At 47.9% G+C, this 21,261-nt stretch overlaps 1 protein-coding gene across 1 annotated transcript in view; it reads right to left on the bottom strand.

Annotated features, from left to right (window-relative positions):
- The window catches only part of LOC126531931 (uncharacterized), a 110,158-nt gene that overhangs the window by 1,591 nt on the left and 87,306 nt on the right, over positions 1–21,261 (bottom strand). The window contains exon 8 of the mRNA XM_050179652.3: positions 2,852–3,121. Coding sequence (XP_050035609.2) covers positions 2,852–3,121 — 270 coding nt within the window. The remainder of the gene's footprint in view (positions 1–2,851; positions 3,122–21,261) is intronic.

Here is a 21,261-nt window from a genome sequence, read left to right as displayed (position 1 = left end):
AGCATCGTAAAACCTTTTTTTGAAGCATAAGCTGGAATTCAAGCTTCGGAGGCGAAAGCACGAGACTATTTATGTTGCAAACTAGTTAAGAGGCAGCTCTATTAGCTAGGTAAATACATGGAAAAGAAGAAATTGCATTTTCTCGCCCAAACAGCACCAAATTTTTCAAGCTTACTTATTTAAAACAAAAAGCACAAATTTAGTAACAAAAGGAAGGGATTTCTTTCCTTAGGCCATAATTGTTTCTACTACACCTGCTGAATGTTAGAAATGTCCACAAAACAAAACTCTAGTTTATAACTCTAACTCTTGAATGAGAACAGCTACCACAACTCTGTGAATTGCATCTAATGGTACATCTAAAGCTGACATATATTTAAGTATTTTACATTGCTCAGAATCGTACCAATTATATGGAAGTCGAACTGCCGCTAAACCCTTGTAAACCTTGTAATTTGTCCACTTTCAGTGATCTAGTTCATGCAGTTTACAGAAATGCGATATCTCTTTTTGGTGCCTAGTTAAGAATTCGTAAACTTTCTGCTTGTGCTTTTTCAAGCTTAGCGGATTTTTAAAAATATCCGGACCCTAATATAAGATTTGGATTCAAAGAGCCACTAGAATTTAGCTTTAGCTTTCAAGCGCAATAAATGTTATTAATATTGGCCAAGGGACTTTTTGAGACAAGCATTTTTGCGTTCTACGTGTATTTGAACAGGCGGCGTCAGAGTTGGACCCGAGCTGAGGCCACCTCTTGCGTGCTGTGAGAAACACCACAACTGTAGATGGCGTCATATTAGTGCAACCTACAAGCTACAAGCTATTTGACGGTTCTCCAGAATAAGAAAACACCACAGTAATCATTTTTTATGTCAATAGCTATTTGAGCATGCACGCACATCCTGTGTAATTCTGCGGATGGTTAAACCTATGATACCCATTGAGATAGCTAAGTCGCTATGGCGGTGCGTGGGTGAGCAGGAGGTAGTGGGTTTGATCCCGGCAGCGGTATCCTCATTTTTAAATCCACGCATGTACTCCGATAGAGATGCACGTAAAAAAACCCCGTATTGTAAAAATTATGCCCAAGTCCCTAACTACGGTGTGCCTCATGGCCATATCGCGGTCCTGGCACGTAAAACCCAAGAATTTCTTCAATAATAAGCATACATTAGAAATCTTAAGAAGGCTAAGCTGGGAAGGCTTGGGAGTGTTGATCAACGGCGAATTTCTCAGGAACCTAAGGTTTTCAGACGACATTGTCCTGTACAGTAAAACAGGGAAAGAATTACAACAAATTACTCAGGAACTCGGAGAAAGTGCAAGAGTGGGGTTGGAAATTATTGTGCAGAAGACCAAGATAATGCCTGGCAAGGGCAAATACTTCAGGATCGCTAGTGAGGCTTTAGAGTACGTAAAGAAGTAAGTTAAGTTAGGTCCATTACTGACAGGGCAATGTGATCATAAGAAGGAAATGTACAGGAAAATGAAATGCTTTGGAGTGTATACGGCGGGCATTTGCCAGATCCTAAGAGCTTACCACTATCGCTGAAAAAAAAAGTGTACAATCACTGTACTATACTGGTGCTAACATGAGCGGCAGAAACTTGGAGATTGACGAAGAAGCTCGAAAACAAGTAAAGGACGGCGAAAAGAGCTATGGAACAAAAAAAGCAGGCGTAACGTAAAGAGCGAGGAAAAGAGCGCTGACGAATGAGAGAGCGAACAGTGATAGCGGATATTCTAATTTGCATTAATAGAGAAATGGAGCTGGGCGGGCCATGTAATGAAAAAGGATGAACAACCTCTGGATCATTGGAAATACGGAATCGGTGCCGAGAGAAGGGAAGCGCATTCCAGGACGGCATAAATGAAGGTGGGATGATGAAAGGAAATTTGCGGGTTCAAGATGGAATTGGCTGGCTGAGGACCGGGGTAGCTGGTGATCACAGGGAGAGGCCTTCGTCTTGCAGTGGGCATAGGTAGGGTGATGGTGACGGTGATGATGTTGATGAAAGTTAACCTATTATTTTCGCAACTGAAACTTGAAATGAGAGTTTGATGTAATTGTACAGTAACCCTGAGACAACTAATTGGATGCCCTATATTATCCAACACACACTTAGCCTATGAAAAAGTGGGGCATAAAGAATTAGTTAAAAATGCTTTGACGGTTGTCACCGAGAAGAGAAGTTCTCTGTACCTTGGATAGAAAATAAACATACATGAAAGAAAAGAGCCAAAGAACACTGCATTATATCTCATTCGAATGCAGGCCACGTCTTCTACCTCAGAAATAATGGGAACCACTAGATCAGGAAATTTGGGCAATGGAGCCTGGCTAGTTAAGATGGTGAAGGTAGTTCTCGCATGGCGCAATAAAACAATATTTCGGAAGGAGCCATAAGTAACATATATTCGAAAGAGAACTAAGCTGACATAGCATGACTAAAACAAGGCACGTGCCCCCATTTTCTTTCTACGGGTTCGTAGTTCGCACATCGGATGACTGGAACGTATTCGGGCATGTGAAGCAGCTCTATACCCATTTTAACCACCGTATTCTGGGGTTTTTGTTGCGCTGCTCACATGAAGAGTCATTACCAACTCCCCTAGCCAATCGGATCCGCCATTCTGCCGATCTTTGAGCCGCCAAGCTTGTTTGTTCACACGTACGTGCGACATAGATTTAGACACTTCCTAAAGACACACAGTTATTTTCATCCAAATGTAGGTGTCCTTTTAAAAATCATCTCAGTCTTAGCTGGCGACACCCATTCTAAGCTATAGACTATCACAAAGCATGAATAATTCAACACAGCTCATAATGCGCGCAGACGCATAGCCCTACCTGCGATGGTTCTTTTAATCTTATCCGTCAGCTCCGAGGTGCTATAGGTTGTGGGTTTTTCCTTTAGCACTACAGCAGCAGCTGGTGCTTCGCCGTACTGAGAGTGCGGTATTCCGACCACTGCAACTTCCGCGATGTCTGCCGGGTGCTCCTGAAGAAGCAGTTGCTCGAGTTCTGCCGGGACAACCTGGTTGTCCATGCACTTGACTAACTCCTTCATTCGCTGGATGAAATGAAAGCGTCCATCTTCGTCATAGTAGCCAGCGTCTCCTGGAAAAAAATAATTCAACGAAGAGCGCGACGCTTCTTGACATGCATACGAGAATTCCTATATGGGCGCTGGTGGTAAATGAACGTAGGCAAAAAAAAAAGTGCCACCTCCTAAAATGTTACCCTTTCTTTTATTACCTGACATTAGAGTACAGCGTTTAGGAGCCTATTCGTTCTACGAGCGTCGGCGTCGGCGGACTAGCGGAGCGAACGACCACAGCGAAAGATGAAGGAGCGAGCGCGGAGCGACATGAAAGATGCGAGCCACGAACGGCGGCGACCAAGGCGAGCGGCTCAGTCAATGACGTGCGTGCGGCAAACTGGGGTCATTCTGACCCGCCCGACCGTTCTATGCGTATTCATGTTTAATCGGAGCCGGACCGCTCGTGTCCTACTATCATCTGCTCGTGACAGCTCTCGATCGCGCCCGTTTGATTTGCTTCCTTGGTCTCGTTCGCGCATGTTTCGATTGTCAAAGTTTGCGACTGTTTTTTAATTTGATTGCACGCGCGATGGCAATTGTGCGGCGCTTTCTGGAAGCCACGAGGCACCAGCGATTAGAGTGAAACCTTCGACAAGGCACGCATAAAAGCCGACCCGCTTTACCCGCAGAAAAGGTTTTCCACACTTACCGGCTCTGCTACATGCCTCTTTCAAATTCTTTGCTTCAATATATCGCGAAATCAAAACACCTATAGAGCTGCGCTTAAATTTCAAATAAGGGAGTATGGTAATCGCGGAAAATATTTTTCCGCTCTTGTTCATAACTTTGAGAAATGTACCTGGGCAAAGCATTAGGGTTGCTTTGGGCTGGCAAGCATTATTCCGTGTGCTGTAGAGATATTCCGGAGATTAAAGGAGCAATAAAGCTATAATTGCATAGAACCTGTTTTTGATGCGCAAGTCTAGTTTTTCAGAACAAGATGTGCATAATAAGGTTGTCATGAATTTCTCATATAGGTCTCCCTTCAACCATCGCATTTATGACTTCAAGATAATTATTTGTGTTTGAGAACATATTTACGGAAAGTTCAAATAAATTCTCGTTTCTTGAGCGCAGCGTACCTCATGCCATGGCGTCACCGCATGGAAGGTAAGGGCATTATGACGGTTCAAGCAGTCAGAAAAACAAAGAGAGGGTCTGTGTCTGTCCCACGTCCTCTTTTAGTCCATTCTTTCACGCTGATTTACTATTGCTAATGTGGACCCAACTATGTTAATATTTTATATTGCCTAGCCCTGGTTCATCGTCATTATCATCATCATCATCACCCTATATTGTGTCCACTGCAGAACGAAACCCTCTCCCTACAATCTCCAATTACCCCGCTTCTGAGCCAACAAATTCCAAGTAGCACCTGCGAATTATCATTTTTTCATCAACCCAGCAATTCTTCTGCCGTCCTCGACTGCACTTACCTTCTCTTGGCACCCATTCTGCAACCGTAATGGTCCGCCGGTCCTCTAACCTACGCATTATATAACTTGCCAAATTCCATTTCCTTCTCTTGATGTCAAATAGAATATCGGCTATCCCCGTCTGCTCTCTGACACACACCGCTCTCTTCCTGTCTCCTAACGCTAAGGTTAACATTCTTCGTTTCATCGTTCTTTGCGCGATCCTGAACTTGTTTTCGAGATTCTTTATCAGTCTCCAAGTTTCGGCCCCATATGTTAAAACCGGTAGAATGCATTGATTGTAGACCTTAGCATTCCATGATAATGGTAAGCTTCCATTCTGGATCTTACAATGTCTGCCGTATGTGGTCCAAGCCATTCTTATTCTTCTGTAAATTACCTTCTCATAATCAGAGTCCCCTGTGAGTAATTGAACTAGGTAAACCTACTCCTTCACAGACTCTAGAGGCTGACTGGCGATCCTGAACTCTTGTTCCCTCGCTCTGCTATTGATCATTATCGTTGTCTTCTGCATATTAACCTTCAACACCACTCTTATACTTTATCTGTTAAGGTGCTCAATCATTTGTTGTAACTCGTCCCCAGTGTTGCTGAACAGGACGATTTCATCTGTAAATCGAAGGTTGCTGAAATATTCGCCGTTGTCCCTTACTCCTAAGCATGCCCGGTTTAATAGTTTGAATACTTCTTCCAAGGATGCAGTGAATAGCATCGGAGAGGTTGTATCTCCTTGTCTGATCCCTTTCTTCATAGGTATCTTCCTACTTGTGGAGAATTAAGTTAGCTGTGGAATCTTTGTAGGTAGTTTTCAATATATTTACGTAAGTGCCCTGTACTCCTTGATTACGTAATGCCTCTATGACTGCTGACATCTCTGCTGAATCCAATGCCTTTTTGTAATCTATGAAAGTCATATAGAGAGGCTGATTGTACTCTGCAGATTTCTCGATTACCTGATTGATGATATGGATGTGATTCATTTTAGAGAATCACTTCCTGAGACCATCTTGTTCCCTTGGGTGACTGAAATCCAGTGTTGCCCTTATTCCTTTGGAGTTTATGTTCGTGAATATTTTGTATGGTACTGGAAGTAAGCTAACGGGTCTATAATTTTATATTTGTTTGACGTCTCACCTTTTGTGGATTAGTGTAATGGTGGCATTCTTCCAGTTCTCTGGGGCACTTGAAGTCGATAGACGGTTCGTATAAAATGCCGCTGTTTTTCATGGAATATGTCTCCTCCATCTTAGATTACATGGACCGGTAGTTCATCTTCTCCTACCGCATTCCCCTGTTTCATGTCTTGCTAGGACCTTCTAAATTCTTCGCAAGTTATAGAAGAAGCCTCTGTAACCTGTTCATTACAATTCCGAATTGAGGTATCGTGGCTGCTATTGGCACTGCACAAGCCTGTATAGAATTCTTCCGCTGCTTTCATATATATTTGAGATTGCTGATGATATTACCGCGCGTATCTTTCAGTGCTTACATCTTGTTTTTTTTCTATACCAAGTTTACATCTCACAAACTTAATATTTCGTCCTATTATTGAGTGCTTCCTCCGTCTTTCTCACGTTACAATTTAGAATATCCCAGATTTTTTTCTTGTTGGTCAGCTTTGACACTTACGCGAACTCTATCTAATCGCTTGAGTAGGACACTTTCATTCTTTGTCGTTTCTTTAGTAGATCCTTTATTACTTGGTAGAGCTCACGTAGTGGTTGCCTTGGTGTCTTGCCTCCCACTTCGATTACTTCTGACTCCAGCCTAGTTATGGTTTCCTTCATAACCTCTATATTATATCTTCATGTTTCTCTTCTAACGCTGCATATGTGTTTGTAAGTTCTGACCTGAATTGGTCTGCTTTCACCCTTACTGCATCTAGGTAGGCCTGTTTCTTGACAAATTTGAGTCTTTTTTTCTTCAAATTGAGGTGAATCCTGTGCCTCACTAACCTATGATCACTGCACTTTGCCCTACCTAACACTTCTACATCCTGCACTAAGCTGGGATTGGCAGGAAGAATGCAATCAATTTAATTTCTTGTTTCACAATTAGGACCTTTACAGGTCCACTTTTTGTTCCAACGCTTATTGAAAAAGGCATTCATTATTCGCAGCTTATTGCTTTCCGCAACTTCTACCAACATCTCGATCTACTAGAATGTTCCTAGAATCGACGCCGTAGTAGCCAATTGCTTGTTCGCCAGCTCGATTATGCCCAATTTCGAAATGAAGTCGCCCATGACTATAGTATACTAAGCTTGCACTTTTGGCATCGATAATTGAAAACCTTAATAAAACTGTTCTATCTCTTCATCACCGTAACTGGAGGTTGGAGCGTAGGCTTGTACAACGTTTATTCTATACCTATTCAAATTTATTACGACTACTGCTACCCTCTTATTATTGGTGTGGAATTCGTAAAGGTTGCCCACTATGCCCTTATGGATTAGGAATCCTAAACCATACTGCTTCTTATCTGGAATTCCCCTACAACAGAGGACGTGTTCATTTGTCAGCACTGCATGACTCATCAGCTCTTCTAACCTCACTAAGGGTAATAATATCCCAATGAATGCCTGATAGTTCATCATAGAGACCTATTAGGCTAGCTTCACTCGAAAGTGTTCGGGTGTTAAACGTTGCAAGGGTCGGTTTCCATTGCCCTTTGTCAGTAGTGTCGCATTATCACAGCGAAGCTTTATACCTCTACGTGTCCATAAATTTGAACCGCCTGTGGGCAAAAAGCTAACAAATCACAGCTGGAGGCACTCGCCACTGAGTTCCTTGCTGCACCACCAGCTGACGCTTGCGACCGCGAATCCGCAGAAGCTAAGGCGCCGTCGTTGCGGAACAAAAAAAAAAGAACCAGAAAGGTCGACTGCGCGCATAGTGTTCGCCGCAAGCATGTACCGGTAAAGATTGAGGTTGCATGAACTGCAGTTGATTGGAAGCGGCAATTGTAGCATACGAAGCAGGGTGTGACATAACTGCAATTTCGTATGTAAAGGCAGAAGCACTTAGTAATTGATTTCTTGTGCTCAATAGCACCATGGAAAGACTATGTACAGTTAGGACTCCAGAGGAGCAGCGTGAAGACGATGAGCGGCATCAGGAGAAGCAACTTCGATATTGTTACTTCTCAAAAGAGCGATGAGCATCGCTTCGATGCTTCCCACGAGGCAACCCGCTTAAACAATGACGGGGCCCGACATCGACTGTGACGTGAAAAGAAAGAAGCTCACTTTGAGGTGACAACCACCGCACTCAGGGGATGTGGTAACTACCGCAAAAACCACTCTACCTGAACCTGACCCTCAGAAGCGGGCCATCACGGAGAGCACAGAAATTGATGAAAGGGGACAACGCGGAGGGCTACCATTGGTACGACGTCGACACTAGGTTCTCAGATTGCCAAGTTGTTGCTCGTATGCAAGGACGACCGCGTTGCATTGGAGGTAAAATCCGACGGAAGGGTGTGACATCATGGGAGGGATTTTGCGAAAGATAGTACGAGAGAGAGTGATCAAATCCTATGGTCTAGTCACCTACTGAAACGAAACGCTGTAACAGTGGATACCTTTGGTACAGTTTGTGTCCTGTCGTCTGCATGCATGTGTCCTGACGTGTCTTGATGTTTACTCAGACAAGTAGTGAGCTTCCATATCTTCAGCCATGGTAAAAATCTAAAATAAACCATTTTCTTTAGCTCCTACTTCCGAACGTACTGATCCCTGTGCCAGAAACCAGCCTGGCCTAAACGCTACACCTTGTCGCAACAATATGCACAATGACGTCTTGCTCAGGCTAGGTTCTGCCCACAGCACGCTACCCACAGTTAGGATGCCTACAGAGCTGCGGCAGTAGAGTGAGCGATGAGAGGAAAAGCAACATCAATATACACGACGGCGTTTTGCTCACGGTCGGCAAGACCTAGTTAAACGCTATGTCACTCTGGTCCATACGATCAAGTTATGCCATAGCTTTTCTAGACCACTAAATTCACCGCGTCCATTGGAGCCTTTATTGTAAATGCACCTCTATGGCAACCCAGTGAGAAAACCTGCCCGTCCGTCCGTAAAGTAAGAAGACCTTCCAGGGGAGTACGGTAGCGCGACTAAAAGACGGGACAAAAGAAGACACATAGGGACACACACAGCGCTGTGTGTGTCCCTGTGTGTCCTCTTTTGTCCCTTCTTTTAATCGCGCAACGTATTCCCCTTGAAGATGCATTACCAACAAGCCCACATTTAAACCCTCGTAAGGCGACCCGCTATACAAAAATGAAGGTAGAAAACAAAATTGATTCGAAAGGAAATGCATTTGTGGTGGCTATTTCACCTACTACCCTACGCTCACAAGCCGAGTGGCTGACCTTACTGTGCTAAACAGGCACGCTAGCCAGAGGTCAATCTATTTGTTTTGTACTGGCAGTGAAAACCACGTGTTTAAGAACAGTTGTTATGAAGACTTTGTTGCTTAATTTGGTGATAGCGAAATAAAAGCCTTATCTAGGAGCACATGTAGAGGCCAATTGGATCTGTGTATTAATCAGGAAAATTTCAAAACATGCCATACCCCGAGGCATCTCGGTGGTCGCGCGATGCGTCCCTTCGCGCGGGCATTCCTTCACCGTACAAAATGCCACCAATCTCTGAGGGCTTATGCGCTTCGCGTCGCGCAACACAAGCAGAAAACCAGTCAATGAGTTCATAGGGATGATAAGGACTCATTAGGGGCTGTATGGGTTGATAATGATCCTATGCGGATGGATAAGGTGCAAAAGAGCAATAAGGGCGTATAATCGCCGGAGCAAATGTTGATCCGGTTAGTAAGCACGAACAACAGTTGTGAAGGATCGTATCAAGTCTGATAAGGTTGATAAGGTCAAATAACTGTTGGTAGGGACCAGATCATGAGCGTTAAGGTTGATAAGGCCAGAAACACTACCGCATAGATTACGATAAGGTTGATACTGTAAGGGTTGATAAGGCTCGGATTCTGTCCTATAAGATTGATAACAATAATGGTTCAATAATGTCCGATATAGTTTCATAAGGTTTATAAATGATAAGGGTTGTTACTGGTCGGATCAAGGTTCATAGCATTATAGTGAGAGCGAGCTGCGTTCAGTTGAGCAAGTGACACAATCGTTACACATAGTAAAGACAATTCCCAGACGACTGTCTCAGTGAACTTTTTTCCGAAGTTCTTATTTTCTATGAACTATATATATATATATATATTGACGCGAAGTAAGCTGCTCACTACGAGTTCCGATCGCCAGAAGTCAGCTGCCCACTACACGCACCGATCGCCAGACAGAAGGTAACGAAGCATGCAGTTGTGGGTCCGGGGTTTTTCGGGTGTCGGCCATCATTAAAAGTAGGCTGTTCTGTTTCGGCGAGCACGTCTTAGTTATCATGGCAACATTTTACTGGTGGAGGTGCGGAGTACATGCTACCAGTGCCGAAGGCGCAGTGTACCCTTACATGCCTGCTGTGAGTAGTCCGGGAGAGATTACCCTCGTGCATGTACGTACCACCCGCCAACTGCAAGGGCTCCGACCTGAGCGCTGTTTTTTGCCCCAGCGTATCCGGACGATGAACCCAATCCCACTGCCTTCTGCTGCGGTGCTGTGCCACGGCCGTCCATCATCAACCAGCCGCTGGTGCCGGTTATATTCCACGGAGATGCTACTGAAGATGTGGAAAATTGGCTAGACCATTTCGAGCGGGTCGCCAAATGTAATGGATGTAACGAAGAGCACAAGTTGTGCAACGTGTACTTCATGCTCCAAGACTCTGCGAGGACGTGGATTCATAACCAAGAAGCGGCATAGACTTCGTGGGACGAATTTTGACGGCAGCTGAGCGCCACATACTCCAAGACGGACAGTAAAGCGGAGTTGGCCATACAGGCAAGATTCCAAGCCCCGAACGAGGGTGTTACCGCCTATACTGAAGACATGGATCGGCTTTTGACACGTTCGGCTACCTGAATGGCCGAGGACAAGAAGGTCCGATTTCTGATGCGAGGCGTGAAGCAACAGATTTTTGCTGGACTTCGAAATCCACGCACTACACTTGCGGGATTCCTTGCTTAAGCGACAGCTATGGAAAGGCCCTTCGACAGCGTGCCAGACAATACGACCGCAACATGATGGAAGTTTCGAACAGCCCCCCTACCATGACTTCGGGAAACCACCTCGAGGACATACGCGAAATGATTAGGGCTGTGGTACGAGAAGAGCTCCAGAAACTGCAAGTAACCGATGCGCCGACAGCACGAATTTCTGTGGCAGAGATAGTGCTAGACGAGATAAGGCAAGCCATCCAAGCTCCTGAACGTTACGAGGTATCACAACGGCGGGAGCCAGTCCGAATGAACGTCATTCGCCCCACCGAACAAACGGAAGTAGCGTTTAGGCGTCGCAGTCCACCGTCCATCGAATAGTCGAAGCTCTGGAAAAGCGACGTTTGGCGGTCTCCTAACCTCAGGCCCCTATGCTTTCATTGCGGAGAGTCTGGCCACGTCTGCAGGATGTGTCCCTATCTGCTCGTGGGTCTCCATGGGTTCTCTCCAGGTGCTCCTCGTCCACGACCTGTTGAACACCCTATGGAGATAGAGAACTTGTCGCGCGTCATGATAATTCATCCGAGTAGTGAAGGCACGAGCGCGTCATGGTAATGAAGCGTTCTTCATCGCCCGCTCGATACCGATCGCCCAGTCCCGTGTTTCCTCGATACGCTCGTAGGCGTCGTTCGCCCAGCCCTACAAACCCGGAAAATGGAGTTAAGCGACCTCCGGAGGTGAGGCCGCTGGCGTCATGTGCATCGAATTTCTTCCATCACGACGACAACGACGACAACGAAACGACGTTCAAACGCATTCCGGTAATCAACGACAAGTTGTAGCGTCGGGCATACTGGTTAGCATAGACGACGACGAAGTCAAAGCTTTAATTGACACTGGTGCTGACAGCTCGGTTATGAGCAGACAGCTTGCGTCAAAGTTAAAGTTCTTACACAGTGCACTGGGTCGCAGGCCCGTACTGCTGGTGGTCATATACTAATTCCGGGGAGCAGATGCAATGTTAGAGTGAATATTCACGTATTTACGTATGCCGGGGTCTTGATTATTCTGCCCAGTTGCTCGAGGGACCTCATACTCGGCATGAACTTTCTACAGGCGAATGGAGCCACAATTAACTTGGAAGAATCAAGTGACGTTTTCTACGGCGGAAACCATAGCAAGTGACGCTGGCAATGAGAACAGCACCGGAAACGCCCTGCGCATCGTCGATGACAGAATAACGGTACCACCAAGAAGCAGCCTACTGACTCTGGTAACGTGCGACGGATTCGACGGCTATGAGGGCATGGCCAAGGCAAACATTCCATCAGTACTTTAGTGGAACATCTGCATTGCACGGGGCCTCACCCAGCTTCGGAACGGACACTCGTTAGTCCTGCTGACCAACTTCAGCAACGAATATCAGCCCTTACCGCAATGCACAGCTGTCGCTTTCCTCCATGAAATTGCTGCCCTCACGAAATGTCGCCTCGCTCGGAACTGCTTCATCTAATTTATTGTAAGCGGTTAACCTGAGCGATCGCATTCAGATTCATTCCGGCTTATCAGAAGGACAGAAACAGCAACTACTCGACCTTGTCAACGACTTCTCTGCCTGCTTCTCTACCGAGTCTAAAGTACGGCGCACCTCTATTGCGAAACATCGTATTCCTACAGAAGAGTAAGCACGCCCCGTTCGTCAACATCCGTAAAGCGCTTCGCCTACGGAATGGGAGGTGATAAAGCGCCAGGTTCAAGAGACGATCAATGATGACGTGATTCAGCCGCCCATAAGCTCATGGGCGTCCCCCGTCGTGTTGGTTAAAAAGAAGGACAGTACACTACGCTTCTGTGTAAACTATCGATGTCTTAACCGTGTCAGCAAACGCGATGTTTATACCCTGCCATGGATCGATGACACTCTGGACCGTCTACGCCACGCCCAATTCTTCTCGTCTTAGCATCCTAAGTCAGGGTACTGGCAGATCGGAGTAGATGAGCGCGACGACGAAAAAGCAGCACTTGTGACGCCTGAAGCATTATATGAATTTAAAGCCCTCACATTCGACTTGTGTTCCGCACCTGCCACATTTCAGCGGATAATGGACACTGTTCCCTCTGGACTGAAATGGCAGACGTGCTTAGACGACGTTGTCGCGTTTTCGAGGACGTATGATGAACATCTAAAACGACTGAAGCACGTACTCATCGCCATGAGCAAAGCAAATCTGAATATCAAGCCTGAGAAATGCCATTTTGGCTTTCAGGAGTCCAAATGTCTTGGACACGTAGCCAGCCCCCACGGTGTTCGGCCAGACCCACAGCAGCTCGCTGCCGTCGCACAGTTCCCGCGTCCAACTGACAAGAAGGAAGTTCAACGCTTTTTTAGGTCTCGGTGCTTACTATCGTCGTTCGTCGAAGGGTTTTCAAGGATCGACGAACCAGTAACGAGATTACGACGCCAAGATGTGCCCTTTGAGTGGACGGACGAGCGACAAGCAGCATTTACTGAATTGTGCAAGCGACTGGTAACAGCTCTCGTATTCACCCATTTCGACGACAAGGCTGAAACAGAAATGCACACCGACGCCAGCAACGTGGAGCTCGATACCATACTTGTCCAGTGGCAAGACGGCGCCGAACGAGTAGTAGTATACGCGAGCAGTAGTCTGACAAAGGCGCAGGTCAACTATTGCTCGACTGAAAAGGAGTGGCGTGGTCGTTTGGGCCATCGGAAAGTTCCGACCCTACCTGTACGGCCGACCTTTTCTAGTAATATGTGACGACCACTCACTGTGCCAGCTTGCGAGTCTTAGGGACCCTTCAAGCCGCCTCGGTCGTTGGAGCCTCTGCCTTCAGGAGTACGACGTCACAGTGGTTTATCGAACCGGACAGAAGCATCGCGACGCCCACTGCCTCTCACGTACACCTATACTTTTGAAGCCAAGTGACATAGAGCAAAACTTCCCATTTCCTGGTGACCTCCAACGTGCAGACAGTACATTGCTGGCCGTCATCCTATGCCTCCGGGTATACGACGTTGCTGTCCCACCACCGGTGTCCCGAGGGCTAAATTCGTACTGCCTCCGCAACAACGTTCTCTACAAAAAGAACTTCGAAAATAGCCAAGAAACGTTCCTCCTCGTCGTCCCAGTTTCACTGAGCCTAGAAGTGTTGCAAGCGTGTCAGGACAACCCCTGTGCTGGACACTTAGGCTTCGCCAGGATGTTAACGTGCATGCACCAAAAGTATTACTGACTGCGGCTGTTGTCGTCCGTTCAGCGTTACGTGAGGACTGCCGTGATTATCAGCAGCACAAGGTTCCGCCTTTTAAACCTGCCGGTCTTTTAAAACCTCTGCACCCTCCTACAGCACTGTTTCAAGAGGCTGGAATTAATCTTCTCGGTCCATGCCCTACGTCGCCCACAAGCAACAAATGAATAGTTGTCGCAAGGGACTACCTAACGCAGTATTCAGAAACAAAAGCTATACCCCGCCGAACATCTACAGAAGTTGCCAAGTTCTTTGTGCATGACATCGTATTGCGTCACTCGCCGTGGTTGTTTAGTGGCTTTGGTGTTGGGCTGCAAAGTACGAGGACGCGGGATCGGATCCCGGCCACGGCGGCCGCATTTCGATGGGGATGAAATGCGAAAACACCCGTGTACGTAGATTTCGGCGCACGTTAAAGAACACCAAGTGGTTCAAATTTCCGGAGTCCCCCACTACTGCAAGCCTCATAATCACAAAGTGGTTTTGGCACGTGAAACCAGCCAATTAAATTTTTAATTATAATCGTATTATATCCTGGGGCCCTTTCCGTCTTAATAAGCGATCGAAGGACTGCATTTACTGCTGACTCAATAGAGCAGATCGTCGCACTGACCCACACCAATCGTCGGAAAATTACAGCCTATCACCTAAAAACTAATGGGCTTACGGAGTGCCTCGATAGAACTAGCGCCGATATGATCTCGATGTACGTTGACGTAGAACACAAGTTATGGTACCAAATTTTACCGTACGTGATATTCGCATACACTACGGCACTTTAGGAAACCAGTCGATTCATACCATTTGAACTCGTTTATGCGCGCTGCGTAACAACACCTGTTCTGTGCGCATCGCGAATGCACGGCCAGACTTTTCCTTCAAGAGGGAAGCGAGCCTTCGTTACTTTTATTTCTTTCTCTTTCACTGACCCCCCGCGGACTCGTAGCTGTGCGCGAAAGAAGGGCCCGCTCCCTCCTTTCGGTTCCTGGAAGTGACCCAGTGACGACGCTTCGGGGTGTCGGGTGTTGTTTCCCGGGCCTGGGGGTGGCGACGGGGATGAAAACCGCGGTTGGAAAAGCGCGGGACGGGCAGACTCACCCCACCGGCCCTAGAGACCGGACCACTTTTTTACGGGCTAAAACTGAATATTTGTGCATTTTTAACTTGCTTTTTTGACCTTGTCAGTGTAATTAAAGTTTGTTTTAAATATTCAATTGCGTTCAAACCGTTATCTAGCTGGACAGCGGGCGCTTTGATCCCGTCAAGTGCGATCCGCGAGGCCAGCATAGTAAAAAAGTGCAGACGACTGCCATCGGCCGCCAACTCAACCCCCGCTGCAGTGGAATACGTCGCACGGCAAGACCTCTGGTTTGACCATGACATCCGCCAACTTCAAGGACACGGCATCACCTACAAGTTGAGCAGCTGACGGCACACAGGGCAACGACAAGGTGGGCTCGTTTCAAATTTCATCGTGCAGCTTAGCAGGCTTCACCACATACGCCCGCTTTGAGTGAGATACGTCGTGAAGCACGCACGCCAAAATGGATCAGGACAAGCTGACGCCTGAAACGTCTCAAGTTATGACAGGAGAGCATGAAGCTTCCACGGCAAACATTCGATCCCAAAGAGGAACTACGTTTTCCATGAAAGCTAAAGAAACGTATGAAACGAGCCGCGAAGGGCACTGCCGGAGAATAGACGCTGCCTGGAAGAACGTGGAGACAGCTATTTTCAAAGTGTCATGTGCGAAAGAGGAAGACATTAACAGCGCCTCAACGCAGCTTCGCGCAAGCTATGAGTGCTACGAGCACGTTGCCGCCAGATACGCTACCTTCCTCGCCAAAACGAGCAGATCTGAAACCCAGCAGAAATTAGATCTTCAGAGAGCAATCGACGCAGATCGTTATGTGACTGTAAGCGACAAATTACGTGAGGCTACAGAACAAGAACACGACCGCTTGCAAGAGGTAACGTCACAGCACTCTCTATCGGCCCACCCAAGCGTTTCTTCGAGGTCACGATGGTCGGGCTCGTCAACAATCAGCCTAGCCACCGTGCAAGCACGCGCACAAGCTGAAGCCGTCCGGGCCAGAGCAGAGTTTCGTCGCAGAGAGGCCACGATGCGTATTGAGAAGGCAAATATTGAGGCTGAATTGGATATTTTGCAGCATGAAAAAGAAGCGGCAGCTGCAAACGCACAGGCGAATGCCCTCGAGGCAGCCGTGGAGCAGGATGGCGGGGAGTACATGCACACGCTCCCTCCTGTGGACTGAACGCTGCAGACTAGGAGTTATATCGATGAGCAGCATGCCCTACGCCACTCTACGCTCGTGTTTACTGAGGAGGCCGTTACCAACTCAAGCGACGACGTAAACAATGCTCGCACGTCGCCGAGGGCCAACACAGCTGCGAATAATTCGATGTGTCTGCGAGCTGATGAACGTCCACCTGACTACCATGCTGCCCCTAACAACCCAAATTATAAGCATGCTGGAGCTACGAGTCATCCTATGGACTTACGAGTTGATCCGCAGCCGCTTGTGTACGCCCCGGCGCACAACAGTTCAAGCTCAGAGCTAGCCGGTGTCCTTAAATCCCTGTGCCGCAAAGACCTTGTTTCAAGCGGTCTTATCAAGTTTGATGATCGACCTGAGAACTTTCGCGCTTGGAAATCATCGTTCAAGGGTGTTGTCAGAGATCTAGGTCTTTCTGCCCAAGAAGAGCTAGACCTTCTCATCAAATGGCTTGGCCCTGAATCGTCAATTCAGACTCGGAGGTTGAAATCGGTGCACGTAGATGACTTTTCAACGAGCTTCAACGTCGTGTGGAAACGGCTAGACGGCGTCTTCGGGTGCCCTGAGGCAATTGAGGATGCATTACTGAAGCGGCTGGAAGACTTCCCGAAGATATCTTACCGGGAAAATACCAGACTCCAAGAACTTGGCGACCTCGTGCTAGAACTCGAGGCTGCGAAAACTGACCCGTATCTCGCCGGTCTTGGCTATTTGTATACAGCAAGAGGGGTGAACAAAATTGTCTCGAAGTTGCCATCTGGACTTCCAGAAAATTGGATGTCGGCGGGGTCGAAATACAAGAAAGACCATGACACTGCATTTATACCCTTTTCTTTCTTTAGCAAATTCGTTAGAGATCAGGCCAGCATGAGGAACGACCCGTGTTTCATCTTGAATCCCAAAATTCTGTGTCTGAATGCAATGAAAGGAAGCAAGACAATGCTACCAAGACCACGCGGCAAAGATCGTCTGTGTCAGCGAGAAAAACAGAAGTGGATCCTACTTCTGTCAAGATTAATCAAGATGCCACTGCTAACGAACAGCAGTCGGAATCGAAGGACTTGAAAAGGTGGTGTCCATATCACAAGAAACCTCACCCTTTGGAAAGGTGTCGCGCCTTCCATGAGAAAACCTTGGAGGAGCGGCAATCATTAATAAAGAAGCAAGGAATCTGCCTACGATGCTGATCATCCAAGAACCATATGCAGTGGCAATGTCAGGCAGTTGTGATATGCCTCATATGCGACAGCGCCGACCACGCCAGAGCGCTTCACCCAGCATCGCCAACCTCAGAGCCGTCAAGGGCTTGTGGGTCTGATGACAGTACCACAGATGGCTCAGAAAGAAGAGTCACGTCTAGGCGTACTGAAGTGGCAAACGCTGGCAACAGCACAAAGTCATGTGCTAAAATCTGCCTGGTAAAGGTGACCCATGAGACTCAGCCTGAGAAGACAGTCAGAGCGTACGCGATTCTTCACAACCAGAGTAATCGCTCGTTGGTTAGGCCAGAACTTCTAAACGATTTCAAAGTTAAGGGGACGCCTACGCAATACACGCTCCGCACTTGCTCCGGCAGTACAGAAGTGGTTGGAAGAGTCGCTCATGGTTTTTTCGTGCAGAGCATTTCAGGCGAAGTTAAGTTCCCTCTTCCGCCTCTGCTCGAGTGCAAGGCAATTCCAGAAAACAGAGATGAAATTTGAACGCCTGACGCTGCAAAGCACTACCCGCACTTGAAGTCTGCAGCAAATCACATTCCGCCTCTTGAGGAGGCTGGAATACTGCTCCTCCTTGGCCGGGACATCCTAAGAGCTCACAAGGTTCGTCCGACAATCAACGGACCCCACGAGGCGCCGTATGCTCAGAAGCTCGACCTCGGATGGGTCATTGTCGGCGACGTTAGCGTTGGTCAAACGCGGAAAACGGGCAGCGTCAACGTGTTCAAGACCCCTGTGCTGGACAGTGGGCGACCATCTCTTTTTGAGTCGTGCCCAAGACATTTCTTTGTAAGGGAGGCGCCGATTCTCTACTCTGCGGATAAGTTCTCAAAAGATTTACAATTGGCAGGAACATTGGATGACACCATGGCCCCGAATCTTTTCGAAACAACAGAACTTGACAACCAGCGTGCTCTCTCCATCGAAGACAAGGCATTCCTCGAGATAATGAATAGTGAATTCACCCAAGACAAATTGAACAATTGCGTTGCCCCTCTCCCCTTTCGCACACCGAGAAGTCGACTTCCAAACAACAGAGAACAAGCTCTGCCGCATCTGCTCTCGCTACGGCGTACCCTGCGAAAAAATCCTGAAACAAGGGAACGTTTCGTGAACTTCATGAACGAGCTATTCATCAAGGGTCATGCAGAGGAAGCTCCACCACTTCACGTGGACGAAGAATGTTGGTATCTGCCCATATTCGCCGTTCACCACCCCCAGAAGCCTGATCAAATCCGAGTCGTATTTGACTCCAGCGCTCAGTATGAAGGGGTATCTCTGAACAACGTTCTCCTGACCGGCCCTGACCTGACGAATAACCGTGTGGGGATTTTGATACGCTTCCGGCAAGAACCAGTTGCGGTTACAGCGGACGTCCAGCAAATGTTCTACAGTTTCATGGTTCGCGAGGACCATCAGAACTACCTGAGGTTCCTCTGGTTTAAGGGCAACGATATCTCCAGAGAAATCATAGAGCGCCGAATGAAGGTTCACGTTTTCGGCAACAGCCCATCGCCAGCTGTTTCAACGTATGTCCTTCGACGGACTGCCCAACAAGCTGCCGCACGATTTGGTGAAGATGCCAGGAAGTTCGTTGAAAGAGATTTCTACGTCGATGATGCGTTAAAGTCTCTTCCGAGCGAAGAAGATGCCGTTAGTCTGCTACAAAGAACGCAGAAAATACTTGCAACAGCTAACATAAGGCTGCACAAGATAGCTTCGAATAAGCAGAATGTGCTGAGTGCGTTTCCTCGAGAGAACCACGCCCAGGGACTGAAGAACCTCGACTTCGGCACAGACGCGTCGCTTACGGAGAGAAGTCTCGGTCTACTGTGGGACATAGGCGACGACAGCTTCGTCTTCAGGGCTCCTCGTCAGGACAGGCCATATACGCGGCGAGGAGTGCTATCGACCGTCAACAGCCTGTACGATCCACTAGGGTTTGTGGCTCCAATAACGGTTCAAGGCAAGTACCTTCTCCGTGACCTCGTAACGAAGGGTTATGACCGGGACACGCCGCTTTCGGACGAGAAGAAGCAGAGGTGGGACGAGTGGAAGAACTCTCTCCAGACACTACAGCACCTTCACGTTCGAAGAACGTATGCGCCAGTCTCGACGCTTGAAGCCGAAAGTAGGGACATTCATGTATTTTCAGACGCGTCCACAAGGGCCGTCGCAGCGGTGGCATACCTACGCGTGACTGACAAGAAAGGAAACAGACACGTCGGATTTGTCATGGGAAAGGCCAAGCTTGCTCCACAACCAGAACACACCATCCCAAGGCTTGAGTTGTGTGCAGCAGTGCTTGCTGTAGAGATGACCGATTCTATACTACGAGAATTGGACTTCCAGCCGAACTCAGTCACGTTCTACACGGATAGAAAAGTGGTCTTGGGTTACATATGCAACGAAACAAGAAGGTACTACGTGTATGTGGCCAACAGGGTGCAGCGGATACGTAGCAGCACGCAAACTGAACAATGGAAATACGTTCACAAAGACTAAAATCCAGCAGACCACGCCACTAGAGCGATTCCAGCGGCACAGCTTAAGAGCACGAACTGGTTGTGCGGACCGGATTTTCTCTCGCGACGAGAAGAGGAAGCACGGTCGTCGAGCTTCATCCTCTTAAATCCTGACGAAGACAAAGCAATACGCCCTGAAGTCTGCACTCTGGCGACGGAGGTGAACAAACGACAGCGACTCGGAGCCGAACGCTTTCATAGACTCTCGAACTAGAAATCTCTCACTCGTGCTGTAGCAAGTCTGATCCAGGTTGCCCATCGCACAAAGAACGCATCACAAGGAGAGGTAGCTCCCGTTGAGGCGCTCTCCAAAGGCAGGCTCGTGATCATTCGCGATGTACAGCAGAACGCATTTTATGAAGAGATATGCTGTATCCAGAGAGGAGAGCAGGTTTACAAGACAAGCTCGCTTCGAAGGCTTGACCCATTCTTAGACGCCAACGGCTTGATCCGCGTCGGCGGCCGCTTGAACAGAAGCGACCTTCCAGACGATGAGAAACACACTCTCTTATTGCCGGGTCGGCACCATGTGGCGACGCTTCTCGTGCGCCACCACCATGAATGCGTGCAACACCAGGGCCGACACTTCACAGAAGGAGCCGTACGAGCTGCTGGGTATCGGATCGTCGGAGGTAAAAGGTGCATCTCATCCGTGCGGCAAGCATGCATTTCATGCAAGAAGCTGCGAGGGCGCTTTCACGACCAGAAGATGGCTGGCCTTCCGGTAGACCGAATCAGCACAGATCATCCTTTCACGAACATTGGAATCGATGTTTTCGGTCCCTGGATGATTGGCTCTCGCCGAACGAGACGTGGTCTTGCAAACAGCAAGCGCTGGGCAGTCATGTTCACTTGCTTAAGCATTCGCGCAGTGCACATTGAGCTGATCGAATCAATGGATACGTCGAGTTTCATTAATGCCTTCCGAAGGTTCCTAGCAGTGCGAAGGCCCATCAAGCTAATACGCACTGACTGCGGGACCAATTTTATCGGAGCTTGCAGAGAACTTGGAATCACCGCAGAGGGCATTCATCGCTCACAAATAGGCAAGTTCCTCAGCGGAAACAGCTCCAAATGGATATTCAATCAACCGCACGCGTCCCATATGGGCGGTGCGTGGGAGCGGATGATCGGCATTGCATGCCGCATTCGTGACTCAATGCTCATGCAGTCACGTCATCAACGACTCACGCATGACATTCTTGCAACCTTTTTGGCAGAAGTTGCGGCCATCATTAATGCCAGGCCCATAACTCCTACTTCGTCTGGCCCCGAAGATCCCACAATCCTAACTCCGGCGACACTCTTAACCCAAAAACACGGAAGTGCATCTGT

This window comes from Dermacentor andersoni, chromosome 4 (genome assembly GCF_023375885.2).
Source record: "Dermacentor andersoni chromosome 4, qqDerAnde1_hic_scaffold, whole genome shotgun sequence".
In the NCBI taxonomy this organism is placed as follows: domain Eukaryota; kingdom Metazoa; phylum Arthropoda; class Arachnida; order Ixodida; family Ixodidae; genus Dermacentor; species Dermacentor andersoni.
The sequence above is the reverse complement of the archived record's forward strand: the minus strand, read 5'-3'. Positions and strand labels throughout refer to the sequence as shown.